The sequence below is a fragment of the Brachionichthys hirsutus genome, chromosome 8, assembly GCF_040956055.1.
Source record: "Brachionichthys hirsutus isolate HB-005 chromosome 8, CSIRO-AGI_Bhir_v1, whole genome shotgun sequence".
Lineage (NCBI taxonomy): Eukaryota > Metazoa > Chordata > Actinopteri > Lophiiformes > Brachionichthyidae > Brachionichthys > Brachionichthys hirsutus.
The window spans coordinates 3076987-3095332 of NC_090904.1; the positions used below are offsets into that span (position 1 = coordinate 3076987).

At 44.0% G+C, this 18346-nt stretch overlaps 2 protein-coding genes across 2 annotated transcripts; both read right to left on the minus strand.

The window, feature by feature from the left end:
• Positions 1–958: 958 nt before the first annotated feature.
• Positions 959–11632, minus strand: LOC137898627 (plakophilin-1-like). The gene is made up of 14 exons (XM_068742671.1): positions 11452–11632; positions 10849–10943; positions 8135–8497; positions 7662–7819; positions 7407–7548; positions 6609–6816; positions 5982–6141; positions 4138–4255; positions 3503–3679; positions 2985–3155; positions 2175–2328; positions 1772–1958; positions 1537–1621; positions 959–1170 (listed from the first exon to the last, which is right to left on the minus strand). Exons 1-14 carry the CDS (start codon positions 11630–11632, stop codon positions 1096–1098), a joined length of 2274 nt encoding a protein of 757 aa, XP_068598772.1. The 3' UTR covers positions 959–1095.
• Positions 11633–12034: 402 nt separating this feature from the next.
• smpd2b (sphingomyelin phosphodiesterase 2b) lies at positions 12035–16543 on the minus strand. The gene is made up of 10 exons (XM_068742675.1): positions 16462–16543; positions 16257–16353; positions 16036–16112; positions 15629–15722; positions 15402–15491; positions 15242–15324; positions 14939–15071; positions 14263–14367; positions 13968–14145; positions 12035–13180 (listed from the first exon to the last, which is right to left on the minus strand). Exons 1-10 carry the CDS (start codon positions 16509–16511, stop codon positions 12756–12758), a joined length of 1332 nt encoding a protein of 443 aa, XP_068598776.1. The 5' UTR covers positions 16512–16543; the 3' UTR covers positions 12035–12755.
• Positions 16544–18346: the final 1803 nt, after the last annotated feature.

Below are 18346 nucleotides of genomic sequence, written 5' to 3' on the forward strand. Positions count from 1 at the left end.
GAAATGAAGTGATTATGACTCAGCTCTGCCGTTGCCATAGTCTCGTATAACTCAATGCCCCCGATGATCCCACAGTTGCCGCTTTGCAGTTGGATCATGTGGCTTGAAAATGTGGAGGACTTGAGTTCAGTTTGGGTTCCACGATTGCATAATGAGTGCAACAGCTGCAAGCGTTTAGCTTTCGGGACTTTTTATTGACCCAAACGATCAGGGTGGAGCGAGCAGGAAAGGTGAGCTGCTCTCCCCTGCAGGCAAACGCAGCACTTTATGCCCCCGCCAGTGGCTGTGACTGAAGCCTGTCAACAAATCCACAGATTTATTTATTCATTAATCATCTGTCAATTCTGTCACTCAGAGTAGATCTCCTTTGATAATCTTTATTATCCAACAAAGGCCAAGAAAAATCTGTCCAGCCTCAAAGCTTCATGGACGACGCTTCTGTAGTTTTTGCAATAATTAGTCAAAATATGGGCGGCCCGGTGGCGCAGCGGTAAGTGCTGTTGCCTCACAGCAAGGAGGTTGTTGTTCACCCCGTGGATTGGGTTCTCTCCGGGTTCTCCGGCTACCTCCCACCAAAACCAAAAACATGCAGCTTGAATTGGTGTCACTATTGCCCGAATGTGTGAGTGTGTTTATGAATGATTGTCGGTCTCTGTGTTGCCCTGCGATGACCCGGCGGCTTGTCCAGGGTGTACCCCGCCTCTCGTCCGTTGACTGCTGAGACAGGCTCCGATAACGGACAAAGGCGTTGGAAAGTGAATGAATGAATGAATAGTAAAAATATCAAGAAAATGTTGTTCTTCAACATTAATCTGTGTTTTAAAACACAAGGTCATGATCCAGATGAACACACGAGCACAGACTGTATCTAAAACATAAACTAAAACCAGGCAAGTAAACGACTTAACCGCTTTAAAAAACAAAAACAAGCTCCAGCATGCACAGCTCTGCTGCTTTTACACATTTATTCATTGCATGGATACATTTATGAAAACACGTTCATGTCTTTGTGAAATGAGAGGATATACTGCAGAGGACTTGCAGGCAAGTTGCTTTGTAAAACGACTTGTAAAAGATTCTGCCCAGGCTGCCGTATCAGTCCAAAGCTTGAGCTGGTTTGTGTGGTGAAGCGGTGACATCATTCCCAAATGAGGACTTTGTTATCCCTTGCTGCGGGACAAACATAAATCAGCGATCCGTAAACAGTAGTTAAGCTCATCTGCAACAATCCTACTTACAACAAACGCGTCCCAGTTGCTGTTAAATATACGAGCGCCCTCGGAGAAGTGATATAAACGGCAGGTCGCTAATGTGCTGCCGTACGTTTCCCCTTAAACTTCAGATACCAGATTCCTCTGCTGTGTCAGTGTTGCCTCTCATTCACATTTGTTTCCTGCCCGCCTTGTCAAACCATTCAAACGTTCTCCCACCGTTTCTCACAAATACCTGAGGTAGGTGCGTACTTTAGAGTGGAAGACAGAGAACAGAGAGGACACACCCAAACCCTGGGAGAGGGGGGGTCAGACTTCAACTCACCTTTCTCAGGGAGCTCTGAAAGACTTTTGAAGACCAGAGGTTGTGGAGAAAGTCAGTTGCAGTTTTTCTTGATTTGGGATAATATCTTGATGGAAGAGACGGTTGTTAAAACATTGGATTTAACTCGACTAGAAATGTAACAAGCATGCAGAATAAAAAACAAACATATGAACAAATAAACATATGAGTCATAGTTTCACCGTGCCACAATGAATCTGCTCACAAGTGACCTTACTTGTTTTGGCTGAGCGCGATCAGTGAGACTATAAGGTTGTCGTTGACTAGGTGCTTGCCCATCTCAGGCTCCTTCATGAGCAGGGAGTTGGCTGTCTGGCAGGCCATGGCCAGCGTGTCATCCGACTCGTTCCCTTCCTTGGTGCCAGCGCTCAAGATGCTCAGCAGGTCTGGAAGAGCTTTACGGGCTTCAAACACAAGGCAAAAAAATACAGTAAAAAATAGACCTGACGACTGTAAGAAATTAATGTTGATAGTAGATTGTATATCTTACATACAGTCTGAAGCAGAAACTATTGCATATTCATAAGGGAATATTATGTTGCATATTTTGTTGCATGATTGTTGAATGAAGATGCAATGCTTGAAATGACTGATCTGTTTCAGAAAGCAGCGGTTCTTACCTATGACGCTGTGCAGTTTTGAGTTCTTGGTCAGGTTTCCGACCAAAGCCATTGTGTTCCTCTGCACGTTGACTTTGTTTGACTTCAAAAGGGGGACAAGGCTTTTCAAGCCATTCAGCTTCTGCACAACGATCTGACTCATTGCACCGGAGACCTGCGTGCACAGGAAGCCAAATGCACGTCACCGAAAGCAGCAGCTTAAGTACAAGCACAACCAACAGATTTTGAAGATTCACCGGAGGAAAAAAAGGATGCCTATATTCAGGGGTGCACATAACTGGTACGCAGGTACGCATGCGCGGCAGAGATTTGGAGCGCGGAACGCCGGTTGCACCTCTACAGGTATGTTGCGCACCTGACAGTTTGCTTGACAACACCACAACTACACCTGCAAACCGACTTCAGCAACAGACATTGAGCAGCTTCTTCGGAGTTTCGCCACCGACAAAGACACGGCAACCATCTGGCCTGAAGCCGATGAGAATCTTTTTTTTCCGGAGAAGTGGCTGCAGGACGCACCGTTGCCTGAAGCTAACAGAGAGCGCGCAGAAATGGGGTGCGAGATTTGCCGCTTGCACCCTCATCGATAAGAAAAAACGAGTGCTTTTTATGCAGGCTCAAGGAATTTCAATCATCCTGCATTTGACAAACATTTGGCAAGAGCAATGAATGCGGCGCAAAGCTATTGTTAACAAACTGCAATGCAGGAAGTTGAAGCAGAGGGCGGGGGGGGGGCAGACCTTGCTGCATCTGAAAACGTCACGTGCACCCCTGCCTACAGTTGGAGTCTGCACAGTGCTTTTCTCTTACAATGCCTTCATTTACGGTGAGGTTCTGCAGGGCTCCACAACAGGCCTCCTGCGTTTCTTCATGCTGACTGGCGCTGAGCAAAGACAGATAATTTTGCAGGGTTTTGGAGTGGATCAGCCAGCCTGCCCCAGTAGGGTGGGGGTCCTCAGTGATCGGGAAGTCAAAGTGGCGCTGGAAAGAAAGGAGAAATAGGCATCCTCGCCATGAAGGCGAGGCAACATTTCATTGTGAAGAGATGTGAAATCTAAATGATAAAAAAAAAAAAATGAGCTTCTTATATTGAAAGGTGCAAATTTGCAACACATGGACCCTCTGAACCCACTGAACCCTCATCCATGTGGAATTTGAGCACACTGTGTCACACAAAGCATTAAAGACTGCCGTGATGCTATGATAGTTTAACAATTGAACACGACTATATCAAGACACGGACATGATGGAGACAATCTACAAACTGGGTGGGGAACTTCCGAGGCACCACCATTGCAGTCTTCACTATGTCCGCCACCTTGTCTTACCTCGTGCGCCAGTGACCTGCCCTGTGGACTGAAGCAGCCAATGGGGCCGGCGTCTCCCTGGCCGTGGTTCCCGTTCATGGGTCTGGCCAAAGCCGTGATCCTGCTGAACAGAGTCGGAGCTTCGGCCTCAAGCTGGAACGTCAGGTTGTGGAGGACGCACACGCAGTTTTCAAGGGACTGTTTCAACACAATGCACAACGTAAAGGCACAATAATGACTTGTTCAGTCGTGCATGGGGGCAGAAATAGCAAATACTTAGAGATACTTAAATAAATAACTTGTACGGCAAAAGAGCAAAGTCCTAAAACTTCAATCGGCCTTTAAGAAATAAGATTTAAAGACTGTAGAAACGTACAAATACAAGTAATTCTGTGCTTCAAAACCGCCAATAACAGCGTGAAGTACTCCTCTGATACTGTACAATGGAGGAGCTTGGTCTGTATGGACGCCTGCCAAGGTCCACAATAGAACACAGCTTCTGTGCATGTGCCTTTTGTCTCAGGAGAATTACCCTGACCGGAACCTCCGTGCCAGATTGATCCGATTTCAGGTGAACAAGGGAAGCAGAAGCCATGATGGAAACTCCTACAGACCAACAGACGCTTATGAAGCAACATTGTTTTTCTCTCGTTCACCTTATCGTCTGGATTTTCGGCCTCCACGCAGCCGCTCACGTATCCGACCAAAGAGTCGATCAAACCTCGCCATTTTCTCATCACTTGTCTGCTGTTTTGCTTTGCGCTGCTCAAGTTTCTGGTGGCAAAAAATGTCAATGTTTCACATCCAGTATTAAAGAGTACACCAACAATGTGAGGACCAAATATCTCCAACATTCTATTTGAATCTGTGCAGCCAGCCAATCAGGGGGAGGAGCTGCTGGTGTAGGAAGCGTCACGCTCGCGCAATAAACAACAATTTGATTGTTGTCTGTCATACTTTATAATGCTAGTGTTCAATCAATCAACACGCATGCAGGCCATTGAAGGTTTGTCTTGTGCCCAGAGATTATAAAAGTATTCTAATCAGCTATAAAACTACCATTACTGTTATTATTATACTACCATTAATACATTGATATATTACTCGGGTAATGAAACCAGGCAAGCAAATTAAAACAGGGCTGATTTTACGCATTTATTAACGACCTGTTTGGATTCTGCAGATGACTTGCAGAGATCCCCCAATATTTTTAGTCAAAAATCATCATGAAAAAGCAAAAGCCTTCTCAATGGTTAACATAAAATAAAATATGTGATATTCATGTCTGTCTATGACATGATTTGAAATCCATAAGTTGAGCTTGATGATTGTTTGATTTGTGAAAAACGTCAAATACAAAGATACTACTACTGTACTTTCGGCTTGTCCCGTGAGGGGTCGCCACAGCAAATCAACATTCTCCACTTCACCCCCTTTTGCATCGTCCTCCCCAACACCAGCCACTCTCATGTCCTCCCTCACTACGTCCATGTATCTTCTCCTGGGTCGACCTCTAGCTCTGTTCCCTGGCAGTTCCATCCTCAGCATCCTTCTACCGTTATAGTCCTTGTCTCTCCTCTGGGCATGTCCAAACCACATACAAAGATGAAAGTTCCTAAACAGCTAAAGGCAATATTTCATGATTGTGGAAACAATGGACAGGATGGACTGAGTTCATATATCCTCCTGCACTTATTTCATGGAAGGGGATAAAATTAAAAAATAAAAACCAATACAGTACATTAAAGGTTTCTCTCGTCCAACAATTTCCAATATAAAAAATATATAGAGCGCATTGTCGTGGTCGTGTCATGGTCTTTTTTTCGAGGACTGGTGTGTATGCGGACTAAAACACAAAATATGTTATTGGGGTTTATTTATCCTCCAGGTTGATTGATTTATTGAAAAGCCTTGAAGCAAAGATTTCAGGAAGTACCTTTGACTTATCTCACAATCTTTCCGCCTTAAATGTAAACAATACTCAAAATGTAAAAGAGGGAAATGAATAAAACGAAACCAGTCCATTCAAACAGATTCAGCTTTCAGCTGAGAGTCAATGCTAATTCAGGATAGCTATTAGCGTGCTAACATTACCTGTATCTGCTCCTTATTTATTTAAGGAGGCACACGAACAGACAACCTCGTTATTCATGCCAATTAAGGCAGTTTAAAATCCACAAAAAAACAAGCATCGGTTTTATGCAATAAGAACAAAAACATGAGAGCAGCACCGAAAATATAACGTTTAAATCTGTTTAACAGCAATTGTAAACACGACATAAACATCAGTATTGTGAAAACTTTAATTAGGAAGTGCATTATCTTATATTTAAGGTGACTTTATGTTTCAGTCTCTAATGTTAAGTGGAATTGTAGCTATTTGCATTTGTCTTTAGAAAAAACAACAACAACACATGCAAACCAAATTGAAATTTGGAAAGAAAAATCTCGATTGCATGCTGAACATCAGATGTGATATCAGGCGGTAATTAGAATTTACCTGAGACATCCCGTGGTGTGAAAGAAGACCTCGGCATCGCTCACGTTTCGGTCGGGACCTGCCGTATAAGGCAGGACCACGCGCTCCATTAAAACAGGCAGCGCACTCTTAAGCAGGTCCGGCTTCAGGCTGTCTATGGAGGACACGTTCCACAGGAGACCTGCAAGGAAAGTTAACTCGTTGAGTGCCAGACATTTTCAACACAGCTATATGCTGAGTGCCCCAGCTTTCGTGCATTTTTCACAATTTTCCAAGCCCCACAGAATATTCTTCACTGTGACTATGCAAACGAACATGCCAAATAAAAGATTAAAGTCTCTTCTTTGATCAGGAAAAAAAGGTGTGCTCCTACCATTTTTCATTCCGGAGTTATTGGCCATTGAAGAGAGGAAGATTTAAAATGTCAGGTTTGGCAGTGAATGTTTGGGTTTAAAAAAAAAAACGTCTTTAGACGTGAATGGGACTCAAAGAGTTAAAATGTTGTAAAAAAAAAATAATTGTAATCCTGAAAATAATATGTTAAAGTGTGTTTGCCAGAACAACAGTGAACTAATACAACAGGAGCATCTCAGTGATTGACACAGGGAGGTGTGTGTAGGTACGTGCACGAGGGGGGTGTCACGGGACCTGTCAGCTGTTTCTGTAGGTCTGCAGAGTCAGCATCCCGGAGCAGATTGACCGCCTCGGCGACGCCGCCGCAGCGATGGATCTCCTCTTTGTTGCTGTTGTTTTTGTAGGACAGGTTACGGAGGGCGGCCGAGGCCGCCTGCGTGACTTCTGAGCTGGGGCTGCGCAGCAGCGCCACCAGAGGAGGAATCCCACTGAGCCTCAAAACCTGTTGCACAAAGAGGTCAGGAGTTAGCGCAATAATTCACCGCCACACTGATGACGGCGATTACAGGGAGCCCATAAAAGTTGCTGCGTCGTTCTTCATTTTAACAGATGACTCATTAAAAAAACATTAAGAGAATGTCAGTGGCAACTGTGAAAACGGGCTCTGGCCAACATGGAGTAAAAGCTAGAGGGAACTAAAGTGGGAATATAACCCAGTTCATAACTCAGGCACCAAAATAAAAAATAAAAGTTAAGAAACAGTGTGAAACACGTGATATAAATGTTAATACAACATGGGCTCGGGAAGACATCGAAATTTACTTCCTGTATCTGATTTCACTTTAAATCTCACATTTGATCTCGCTGCTGTCGACCCCACCGTTTACCGTCATTCAGGAATAATTAGCATTTCCTAATGACGTCGTTCTATGTTGAAACATTTATCGAATACATTTTCATACAGAGTCATACAGGTAACTTTTATTCTGGTAGGATAATATATTGTACACATTTCCCACCTTTAATCTTTCCCAAACTACCTGCTCAGTCACGTTACCCCTGCTAGAAATCATAGCTAGCAAGACAGATCACCTCCTCTTTAGCGTTGGCGTCGCTGTAAGTGTGGTGCTGAATGTAGGAAGCGCCACAGCGCTGAAACGCCCCCTCCGGGTTAGAAAGGCACTCCACGGCTTCCTTCATGGTTATCTGGGCCACTCCGCTGTTCCCTTTGGCACTGCAAGAGAAGAAATACACACTGAATGCTGCACAAACTCATTAAGGAATAAGTAGCTAATTAAAACATTCCATTCAGTACAGAAAGTGATTGATGGTTTTCTTTCCACTCACCCAGATTCCTCTGTGCTCTTCAGTTCACTCTCAGCACCAGGAGGCTTGGAGGCCGCTTTGGACACACTGAGCTGGCTGCCCACAAACTGGGCGTTTGTTTGAGTCTGGCCTCTGCTCTTCATAGATTTAGCCTGAGCTGTTCCCATCATGGATTGGTTCTGAACTGTTCCCATTATGGATTGGTTCTGAGCTGTTCCCATCATGGTTTGGGTTCGAGCTGTTCCCATCACGGTTTGGTTCTGAGCTGTTCCCATCATGGCTTGGTTCTGAGCTGTTCCCATCATGGTTTGGTTCTGAGCTGTTCCCATCATGGTTTGTGTTTGAGCTGTTCCCATCATGGTTTGGTTCTGAGCTGTTCCCTTCACGGTTTGGTTCTGAGCTGTTCCCATCATGGTTTGGTTCTGAGCTGTTCCCTTCACGGCTTGGTTCTGAGCTGTTCCCTTCACGGTTTGGGTCCGAGCTGTTCCCATCACGGCTTGGTTCTGAGCTGTTCCTTTCACGGCTTGGGTCCGAGCTGTTCCCATCATGCTGGACAGAGGGTGAAGCTGAGGCTGGGATGTGGGGCTCATTCCCACCCGACCCGTGGGCCTTTCCACCCAGTGGCTGCCGCTGTTGGAGAGTTGGAGTCTCTGCTGAGAAACTGAGCACCTCTGCGTGGCGTGCCGCTGGGCCCGAACGGGCTCGCTGTGACCGCTGTTCTTGTGATCCACGGCGGCGGCGCCGACAGAAGAGTAGCGCGCCCTGTACTGACAGTTAGGCGCTGACATGTTCCTTTTCGTCCTGGATCCGTTCATGTTGTCAGCTCCGTGCCAGCTTGCATTTTTCCCATGGCTGAGCTGCAGATAAATGATGTAATAAAACGGTGATGACTGACAGTCAAGGTCATTGAAGTGGCTGCAGAAGGAATGTTAGACTAACAAAAGGCAGAAGGGCTGGATGTGGGAACGTGAGAGAACATTTCGATAAGTAGAGGATTGCCTTTTATACTCTGAAGGAGACATTGGGAAACAATTGAATATTGAAAGACTGTGGACGTTTATGGAAAGAAAGGGGCGACAATAATCTGGAAAGAAACTACTTTTAATCCCTGTTGTTTTTGTAATTAGGTTCAAAATATCAGATAATAAAGCAATATATCACTTTCAGTTTTCTATAAAGCAAAACCTGTAATTGCTATATGTGCTACAGTAAATGGCATGCTGCTTTGAACTGTCGGATTGAAATCAACAGTTCCAGCCCGTACTCTCACTGTGTTTTTGGTGTTAGTACATACTGTAACTCTAATCATTTAAAGTAAACTCTAAATAATAACAAATTCAGCACTAGAAAAGCACTCAGAGAGCACAGACCTCCGCCGAGCAGCTCATTCCCCTCCTAATTATATCTACATCGTCCACATGGTGATCTGGATCATCATCAAAAGGTTCTAAATTGTTCTTGGTAAGACACCAACCATGAAAAGTAAATGTGAATCGGAGTTTATGTGTATTTTTAACCGATTTTTCTGAATCCTTAAAAGGAGTTTAATGTTAAAATGTCATATTTTTTTTCAAAAAGTCATTCTGGATCCGATCCGGATTAAATTCGGTGGTAGGATAGAAGCATCCACCCTACATGTCACATTCCATAAACATTGGTCAATAATCAACCAAGATATTGAGGAACACATTTTGAAGCTCCACTGACTGCAATGTTAACGAAGATTTCAAAGTTTTCCTGAATCTCTTCGAGCACCAACATTTGAATCGCAGCTTTTGCTTGAGAATGGTACAAATTTTAAAAATGTTTGATGTCTGATGTCACTTCGTGTATCTGTTCCTGCAGAAAATTCCTAATATTTCCTGAGAATTTAATCCAGATTTGTCCAGAACCTTTTGAGTTATCTTGCTAACAGACAGACAGACAAACGCCGGCGATTACACAACGCCCGCCTCGCCTCGGCGGAGATAAGAACAACACCATGAGTAATTAGTGCAGAGTTGTGAAATGAAGTCTTTCTCACGGTTTTTAAACACAAAAACTCTTTGGTACCATCATCCATCATCCAGAGGGATAAACAAAATTCAGTAGAACAAATGGACATGGGTTCAAGCAGGAGCGAGCACCACAATTAATCCAGAGTCTGGGAAAAGATGTGAACAGAGGAAAAGTCTGTGCCTTTATCTGGTATCTGGATTATTTTATCTCGCTATGCTATCTTTAGCAAAGTTCAGCTGCAGATCACGTAGAGCAGCGGGCCCCAACCTTTTTCCTGCCACGGACCGGTTCCATGCCAGGTCATTCTTTCGCAGACCGGGGGTAATTAAATTAAAAAAGGGGAACGTGATCTTACCAATAAACTTTATATTATGCACTTGCAATAACTGTTAACCAAGTATTACACCAATATCTACTCACCATTAGTTGTGGTCTCAATAATTGTTCTGTCCTTCATGTTCATGTTTTTTTGTTGAATAATTTCCAGATTCTGGGTTTTTAATCCAGGTTCTTGTCTCTATGTGCCGAAGCAGTTTTCACCCGTTTATTGCATCGTTAACGAAGCTAATCAGCTGTTGTAGATAAACCCGAGTTTTAAGTCAGACTCCTGGTTTGTCTGTTAAAAGAGGTTTTATTTTCTCAGAGGTCGTCGGCTTCTCTCCTTCCTCCTCAGTTGGACTTTCTCTCTTAGCAAAGAAGCCCCCCAAAGGCGTTTTTTTTTTTTCTTTTCACTAGTTTACGGCTGTTTCTTTTAGTAACGTATCACGTGACCAAGAAAATTCACAGGCGAATGTTACTTTGGAGAAAATCTGGTCGTTTTACAAAATAAAACACCTTTTAGACGCTAATAATTTATGCAATGTAAATTGCATAAATTAGTTACCTGTATTCTTTATGTGCGGCCCGGTGGTTGGGGACCGCTGCCAGAGCATGCTCAGATGGCATTTCTAATAATAACCGTTTATACGTCATGATCTACTTCATGCCGTCTGAAATTGATTCAGTGAATCTTATGAAATGACGCTGCATTCATCTTAAACACAACAGCAGCGTGCAGAGATGTGGGAGGGGCCCCGTGTCGAACCCAGAATTCTGTGCTACGGCCCTGCCGGATGGATTTTCTGCTGATGCTGTGATGGATACACAGAAGAGTCACTCTGCTCTGCAGTGGGGTGGTAAAAAGAAAAAGGTGATAAGGTCCATGACTTACTGTTTTAGAGAGGCCAGTACCAAAGAAGGCGCTTCCATTAGAGGAGAACAACTGGGACTTTATGCCATCGACAAACACAGAGTCATAAACAGGGCCTGAGGAGAAAGGTGGAGGGTTATCAGCCGTTATTGATTCGAGACCGGTGTCATTGATTCGTGTATAATACTGTCCATTTAGCTGGCTTTTGGTTTCCGTGTAGATTAGGGAGTAAAAAGTTTGATTCAGGGGAAAGCATTCCTGACAACCGGCAAACTGCTGACTGGCAAATACTAAACAGGCAAGAGACGGAAACATGGGGACAATGAATGAATGCAAGTATTATAGATGTTAATATGTTATAATTCAGTTATCTAATTCTATCAAGAATGAATAAAAACTAGCATCCTTAAACCGAATCCTTCTTTGCGTGCGCAGAGGCTGAGGCAGGACTGAAACCCCTCGGGTTGCCAGGTTGGTTCTTACGCCTTCATTTAACTTCATTTATTTCTCCAGGTCAGTTTGTTTTTAAAGATGTCGCCCATTTATTCAGTATTTGGACAGACGACACGATGGCTTCCCATAACCGCGCTGGATTCGAACCCACCGCGGCCGCTCCTCTCTTACTTGTTGGCGCAGACGCGCTCCGGCTGCTGGAGCTTCGGGACCGGCCCCTCCGGATACTTTGCACTTGCTCCGTGACGCGCTGCTGGCCCGATCGGTACTGGTTGACCGAGGGCAGCGCCAGCGACGTGTCGGTGGCGTTCACGAAGGAAACGACGGACTTCAGCGGCTCCAGAGTCGCCATGCTTTACCTGCGGCCCGACAGCAATGGCAGAATAAAAGCGCACCTTGCCCTGCGTGATGAAGCCACGCCCACCCAGCCTGAGTCGCAGGACGTTCGTGTAACTTTAATTTGTGTGCTGTTATTCAACAAGCTGAAGTTCCTTTCTATTCTTCTGTGCAAGCCCATGAAGCGATGCATATTAGGATGAGAGTGAACAGGTAAGTACCAGACCTTAAATGTGACTTCATTTAAACATCGCACTGTTAAAAATAAAATGATTTAAGTTTGAAATACCAAAGTATTTCATTTGTAACATGTCCTCACATCGCTCTCTAGTGGTGAGCAAGACACAAATCCCCCCCCCCCCCCCCCTTAAATGCATCTGAAGAGACAAGCCTGAGAAAAAAATCTTTATTATTGCTTCCATGATGTTCATCAAAACCAGTTTAGCTGACATTCTGCAATATTCAGAAATTCTAGTACAACGAGCATTTTCTTCATAATACATAAAAAATATTAGTTTGGGAAGGTCTTCCTCTTCAGTTATAATATAGAACAATAAATAATGTATATGTATATACTGCATATTAAGAGATTAAGCATTTGCAATTTCTGGAGATCATTTCCAAATTACAATTCAGGTGCTGCACTTTGGGGAAGCGGAGTGGGAACTAAATCTCTGTGAAGGAGACTTGTCCATTAAAGTGGCATTCAGCTAGACCTTGTCCTCCTTCTGCAGCAAACATCATGTGAGGGAATCAGTACACATCTGGACGCACTGTGGGATTAAATATACAGTCATCTGGTCCCATAGAAACTACTGGGGGGGGGGGGAATGCAAGTTGGACCTGAGGCTTTAAGGAAATGTCTAGTCTCATACCTGACTGAAAGAGCAGAAGCATAACGGTATACAGGGTGAAGTCTCAAGGTAAAAAGAGGGCTGAAGATAATAATGTAAAAAGTGAAGAGGGCACTTATCCTGCACTTCTTTTGAAAAAGTCCTTCAAAATCTCAATTCTACAGTACAAAGCTACATTTGAAGCGTATTAAAAAACACATTCAGAGTACAAACTACTCCACAAACTTACAGATCACTTAAAGGGCTTCTTTAGGGCGCCACACATCATCTCAGTTGGCTCCTGCATTATTCTTCCGGGTCGAAGGCTCTGGGCTCCAGACCCTCTGGGGGATTCTGCTGGGAGTTGTGGGGCCGTGCCAAAGGGAAGCCCCTGAGCCTCTCCTGGAGACTTCCCACCACCAGCCTCATCTGGTCTTCAGCCCCCTGAAGAGACTTCAGCTCCATCGTGTAGAAGATGTACAGCAGGGCAGTGGTCAGCAGGATGGCGAAGCACAAGGCAGCCAGCAGGTAGAACGAGGTGCGAGGGAAGGCCTGCTCTGCCCCCAGGGCCAGCCAGGGGACAGCAGCGATGGCCAGCTCCAGGAGCAGCAGAGCCAGCCCCATCACGGCTGTGCGTGTGGCCGTGTAGCGCATCCTCTCAGCACAATGCAAACCCACTTTCACCTCGGTGCGGGCCTCGGTCACAATGTCGACCAACGCGGCCACATTGGCTGTGGACGGAGGGACGAGAGAAAGAGCCTTCAGAAGTATTTAGAGTGGATGCGTGGCATTAAAGAAACAGTCAAAGTCAGCAGAGCAGAGAGGCCACACGGAAACGTAACGCCACGCAGAGTGGATTCACTGCGCTTCCTGTTAATGGTACTCATCATTAATTCACAGGGCGTGGCCCGTCACGGACCATGCAATCCTAAAGAACCCTGACCAACACAGGTAACGTATGAATCACCCGACTGCTCTCTGTCTACATGGGGCTAAACGCTGGAGCTGTAACGGCGTTGGCCGGCCAAGCAACTTCCTTCATGCACCAAGGAAGCAACAACAGATTCATGGTCAGTCAAGTCTTCTGCGTCTGTGATGCTAACACATCAAAATCACAGACAACTTTTACGTTGTTGTTTGAAAAAGGATGTGGTGAGTCGAGTTCTTGTGGGCAGATAATGTTACCGAGGAGCCCTCTACTATTACCCTACAGTGCCCTCTACTGGCCAGCTCATTGATCGCTTTAATATTCTCACCACATCAGATAAGCGTGTCAACATGGAGACATTGCTGCTGCTGCTACTACTACTACTACTACTACTACTACTACTACTACTACTACGGTACTACTTGCGATGGGTGAAAACGTAAAGAATAACAAATGTCGGATTCATCCTCTCAGGGATGACAAACATCTGAGTACAAAGTTTCATGGAACTCTATCGACAACTGTTTGTTTTAGGTACCAATACACTGACTTGTGTTATTAGAGGCTACAGACATCGTTTGTTTAAATACCTGCAGAAGATTCCTGGTTTTTGAACTTCCTGTCACCGTCTACCTCAGCTGAAGCGTGCATCTCTAGCCTAAATTTAACCGTCAGCGCTTCATGGTCGGAGTAAGGGTATGGATGGCCTGGGACGGAGCCTTTTGTCGTGGACATAAAATCACAGGAAATGTCCACTTTGGAAGAACCCTGAGCATTAAAAAAAAAAAGATAAAGAAAAGGAAATGTACTTAAGGAGTCAAAACAGAAAGCAACATCATATAAATACAAATCGTGCAAGAACAAAGACACCAATATTTCATCAACCTTGAATAGGATGTAGTCGATTCGAATTCCCTTCTCAAAGGGAATAAGATCCTTTTTACTGATAAAAAGGTTGTCAGGGATTAGAGTAAATCCATCCTCGCATCCCTGCAGAAAGCACAAAGACAAAACGACTTTTAATAATAATAATAACACATGCAAATAAGAGAAACTTTCATTTTTAACGTTTTCAAAAGCTTTGCCATTATTTCTGTCGGTTATGATTAAACGTAATCCTTGAGAGCTACTTCCTGACAAGCTGATCGTAGTAAAGACGGACATAACAGAAGTTTCACGTCTAAGACATGAGCATCCTGCTTTAAATCCATATATAAATGGAACGTCATGTTGGGCACTTGATTCAATCCTGCAGCAATGGCTAATCAAACCTGACTGACCGGGACTTCATTTACCCATCGGACATTTAGAGGAGGAGCTGCCGACTCACACGCTTAACACAGCGTTTGCCTTGATCTCCCAGAGATCAAGGCAAAAACAACTGGAACGTCATTTACAAAGTCCAGAACATGTGAATTCCACGCTCCTAAGGTGGAATATACTCTTAAAGATTGATTATACTTTATTTATCACCAGTGGGGAAACTCTTTTTACAGTATAAGAATGAGACCAAGGTATGAATTCATTCTTTATAGTTTGCAGAATGTTTGTGAATAATTACATCATATTCCGCAGCCTCTGAATAAGCGTCTCGCAGGCCGGTGGCGGTCCACAGCAGTCTGTTGCCCAGGTCCTGAGGGTGCATGTTGAGGTCGCCGCCTAAAATCACCACATCTGCTCCAACAGACGTGTGGCTAATAGGCATAGCGAAACATGTTGCAAACTGTCACACAACGTTTACAGCATTTCATTTGTTTTACCAATGTCATTGGGTGCTTTGGGGTAAAGATTCAAATGTCGCCATCAGATTTGCGAGAATGATGGTGAACTATGTGTGCGGAGTGGACGAGCAAAGACACCGTACCAAATGAACTGCTGCAGCTCCCACGCCTGAACCACTCTGTGAGGTAGATAGGAATCCCTGTCTCTGCAGTATTCTGCATGCAGCTAAAACGAATGCACAGAGAGCAGTTCATGAGTCGATAACAGCGGGCGATGAGAGCTGACGTGAGAAAAACACTTACATGAGTTATATAGACTTTAGCAGTCAGGCTGCCGATGCTTAAGACGGCCATGCCGACAGCTTTACCTCCAAACCAGTCTCCGTGGTGTGCCTGCGTATCAGGAAAAATGCGAAGAGTGAATATATGTTTTGTTAGTCATGTGGTACGCTACTCTGAAAAGTACTTTAACACGTTCTAATAGAAAGATGAGAATACTAATATGAGAGTCTAAGGAAGTCCAGACTTACCATGTAAGGATATCCATTCAGCGAGTAGCGATAAAGAAACGTGTCGTGTATTCTGAACTTGGTGAAGATGGCCAATCCGCTGCCGACGACTCCGCTGGAGGACGACAGCGGAAAGAAGACATGGACAGAAATTATCTGGAGGAGATGTGAGAACACAGCGACTGTACCGGGGGGGGGGGGGGGGGGGGGTTGACGTTTCTGTGGGCTGCAGAGGAGATTAGACAATTAGACAAAAAATGTGTCTGAGACTGATGCGTTGGTCTGGAGGTCAAGAAGAAGTTAATCCTCACAGGTAAAGGCTAAAGCTCGTACAAGGATCAGTTCCACAAAAGAACATTTACAAGCCTTCTGAAGAAAGGCTAAATCATGAGTGGACAACAGCGTTGGGATGAGAATAAAAATGTTACCTTTTAAAGTAATGGGAATGAGGATGACTGCTGGAAAGTGTCTGTTTCAAGTACAGGTAGTCTTTCTCGCTCCAAACCTGGAAAAAACACGGAATATAGAGTTTCTGTGATGTTCTTCAGGATTGCTCTTCTTGGCTGGCACTCAATGAGTTAAATGCAGAATTGATCCTCTGATCTGATGAGCGAGGGGGCTCTGTGGCACTGCGAGACCGACCACCAACCTCTTGCAGTAACACAACGTCATGTTTTTCCTTGCTCAACATGTCTCCGATCATAACATAACGTTGAGGCAAATGTTTGCAAAGATAGCGGATCCCCCTGAAAAAAATGAAAAATAGAAACAAAGAATGTGAGTAACGTGTACGTGCATATGTTTTTACAAGTATTAAATGCAATACAAAAACACTGCAAACCGCAGTCACCGACCAGCAGTTCAGCGAGAAGACCCGGACACTGCCTGAGTCTGTGTTAGCCATGCTGGTGGGTCAGTGGGTCAGGAGTCGCGTTGATGCAGAGTCAGTTCGGGTGAATAGCTGGGACAACTCCTAACGTGGCGCAGACAAGTTATTATTACACAATGATGTTTAATAAAGTCAAATGAACACATTAGATGAACCGTCTGAGCGCACAAAACCTCAAGACTATTAAAAGGATCCTAAAATCTGAGGGGTTGAGTTCATGCAAGCGCCCAGAAAGTCGAAGAAAAAAAAAGCATAAGCAACAAAACAGACATGAAATCACACAAAGTAAGCAGCCAAAGAGCCGATTTAGCACATTTAAGCCTAGACTGAACTTCCAGTTCTTGGATTGTTTGAAACATTCAGCAACTTTTGACACTTTGAAACAGAAAAAAAACAACTAATCTGATAATCTAGCAATCTTTTCAATATCTGATCCATAGCTGAGCCAGGCCTGGCAGGTCTCACAGTAATCACGGGCTGGGAAAGTGGATGTGATTATTATTATTTCCTTCTAGAAAAGAGACAAAGAAAAAGAGGTGACTGAATTCGTTCCCTTCTTCTGGGAGAGAAACAAAACACTGGCGAAGAGTGCTGACGCGGCTTCGCTCCGTCTGGAACGAGAAGGGGAAGCAGCAGCGCAGCGAAAAAACAGACGACCTTTTAAACAAGCATAGAAAATAAACCGTGTCCTTGTAATTCCACGGTGTAGAGAAGATATTTTAGTCCCCCCCACACCCCCCCACCCCCCACACAAAAAAAAGAATGTGGAGACAACATTATTTAATGAATATTAAGTCAGTAAACGGGAATATATTGCACATGCTCGGAATTTTACATCTGATATGATTGTATGGCGGTGCTCTGGCAAGAAAAGCAACGGTAGTTTAACGGTGGCTTGTACACGAAAGGAAGTACAAAACAACAAGATAAAAGAATGAAGATTTGTTTGAAACAGATTTTACACAGATCTAGTTCTAAGTCGCTATGGAACCTGCACTGAAACGCCTATCATGCATAGTTCAAAGTCTCCCTGGGCACAAACGTCTAAGGACCGCCAAAGAGCAATTCCACAGGGTTGCAGGTGACTGACGTACAAATCGTTCTGCTGAAGTTAGTGATGGGATTAGTCATTATAATTATTATAATCATTATTATTTATAGTTTGCATGGCTTCCCAGAACTCGACAGTTAATCTACTGAACTGGATAAAGCCAGTATGTACTTGTTGAAATGGCCGCTGAATATGTCAAATATAATTACTACTTAAGTGAAATACCGTTCAATCAGTGGCCTTTCTTCCTGACCTTTTTGAATGATGTTTTTTGTGTGTTTCATTTACTGTTGCCAGGTGTGCTTTGCATCTAAATGACAATATGTCATTTAATGCCATTCTCCAAGTGTAATATTATAAGACAGAGCTGTTAAATGTGAAATAAATATATATTTCTTAAAGTTAAATGAATACTGCATTCAGACTTACACCCTGATTATTAGTAAGTGTTGGTAAACAGATGACGTCAGCAATTGCTAACTAGCCATTTAGCTAACTCTTATCTCTTTAGCTTAGCAGAGAAGCCGGCTCTAGTTTCTGTTGATTTAAATGGTCCCCCCCCTTTGCGACACAGAATTCGTTAATAATTTAAACTTTGACTCACCTGGCGAAGCAGTCGATGTCAGCTGTCGTTAACAGGAACGCTTGAGAGCAGATATCAGATTTGTCTTCGCGTGAGCAGCACCTCTGTTAAGAGTAATATTTAACTCTAATTGTAGCTGACGTCGACGACTGCAAGGTGTATCTATGAAAATGGACACGGAAACACTGCCTTACTAATTCAAAGCATGGCTAAAGT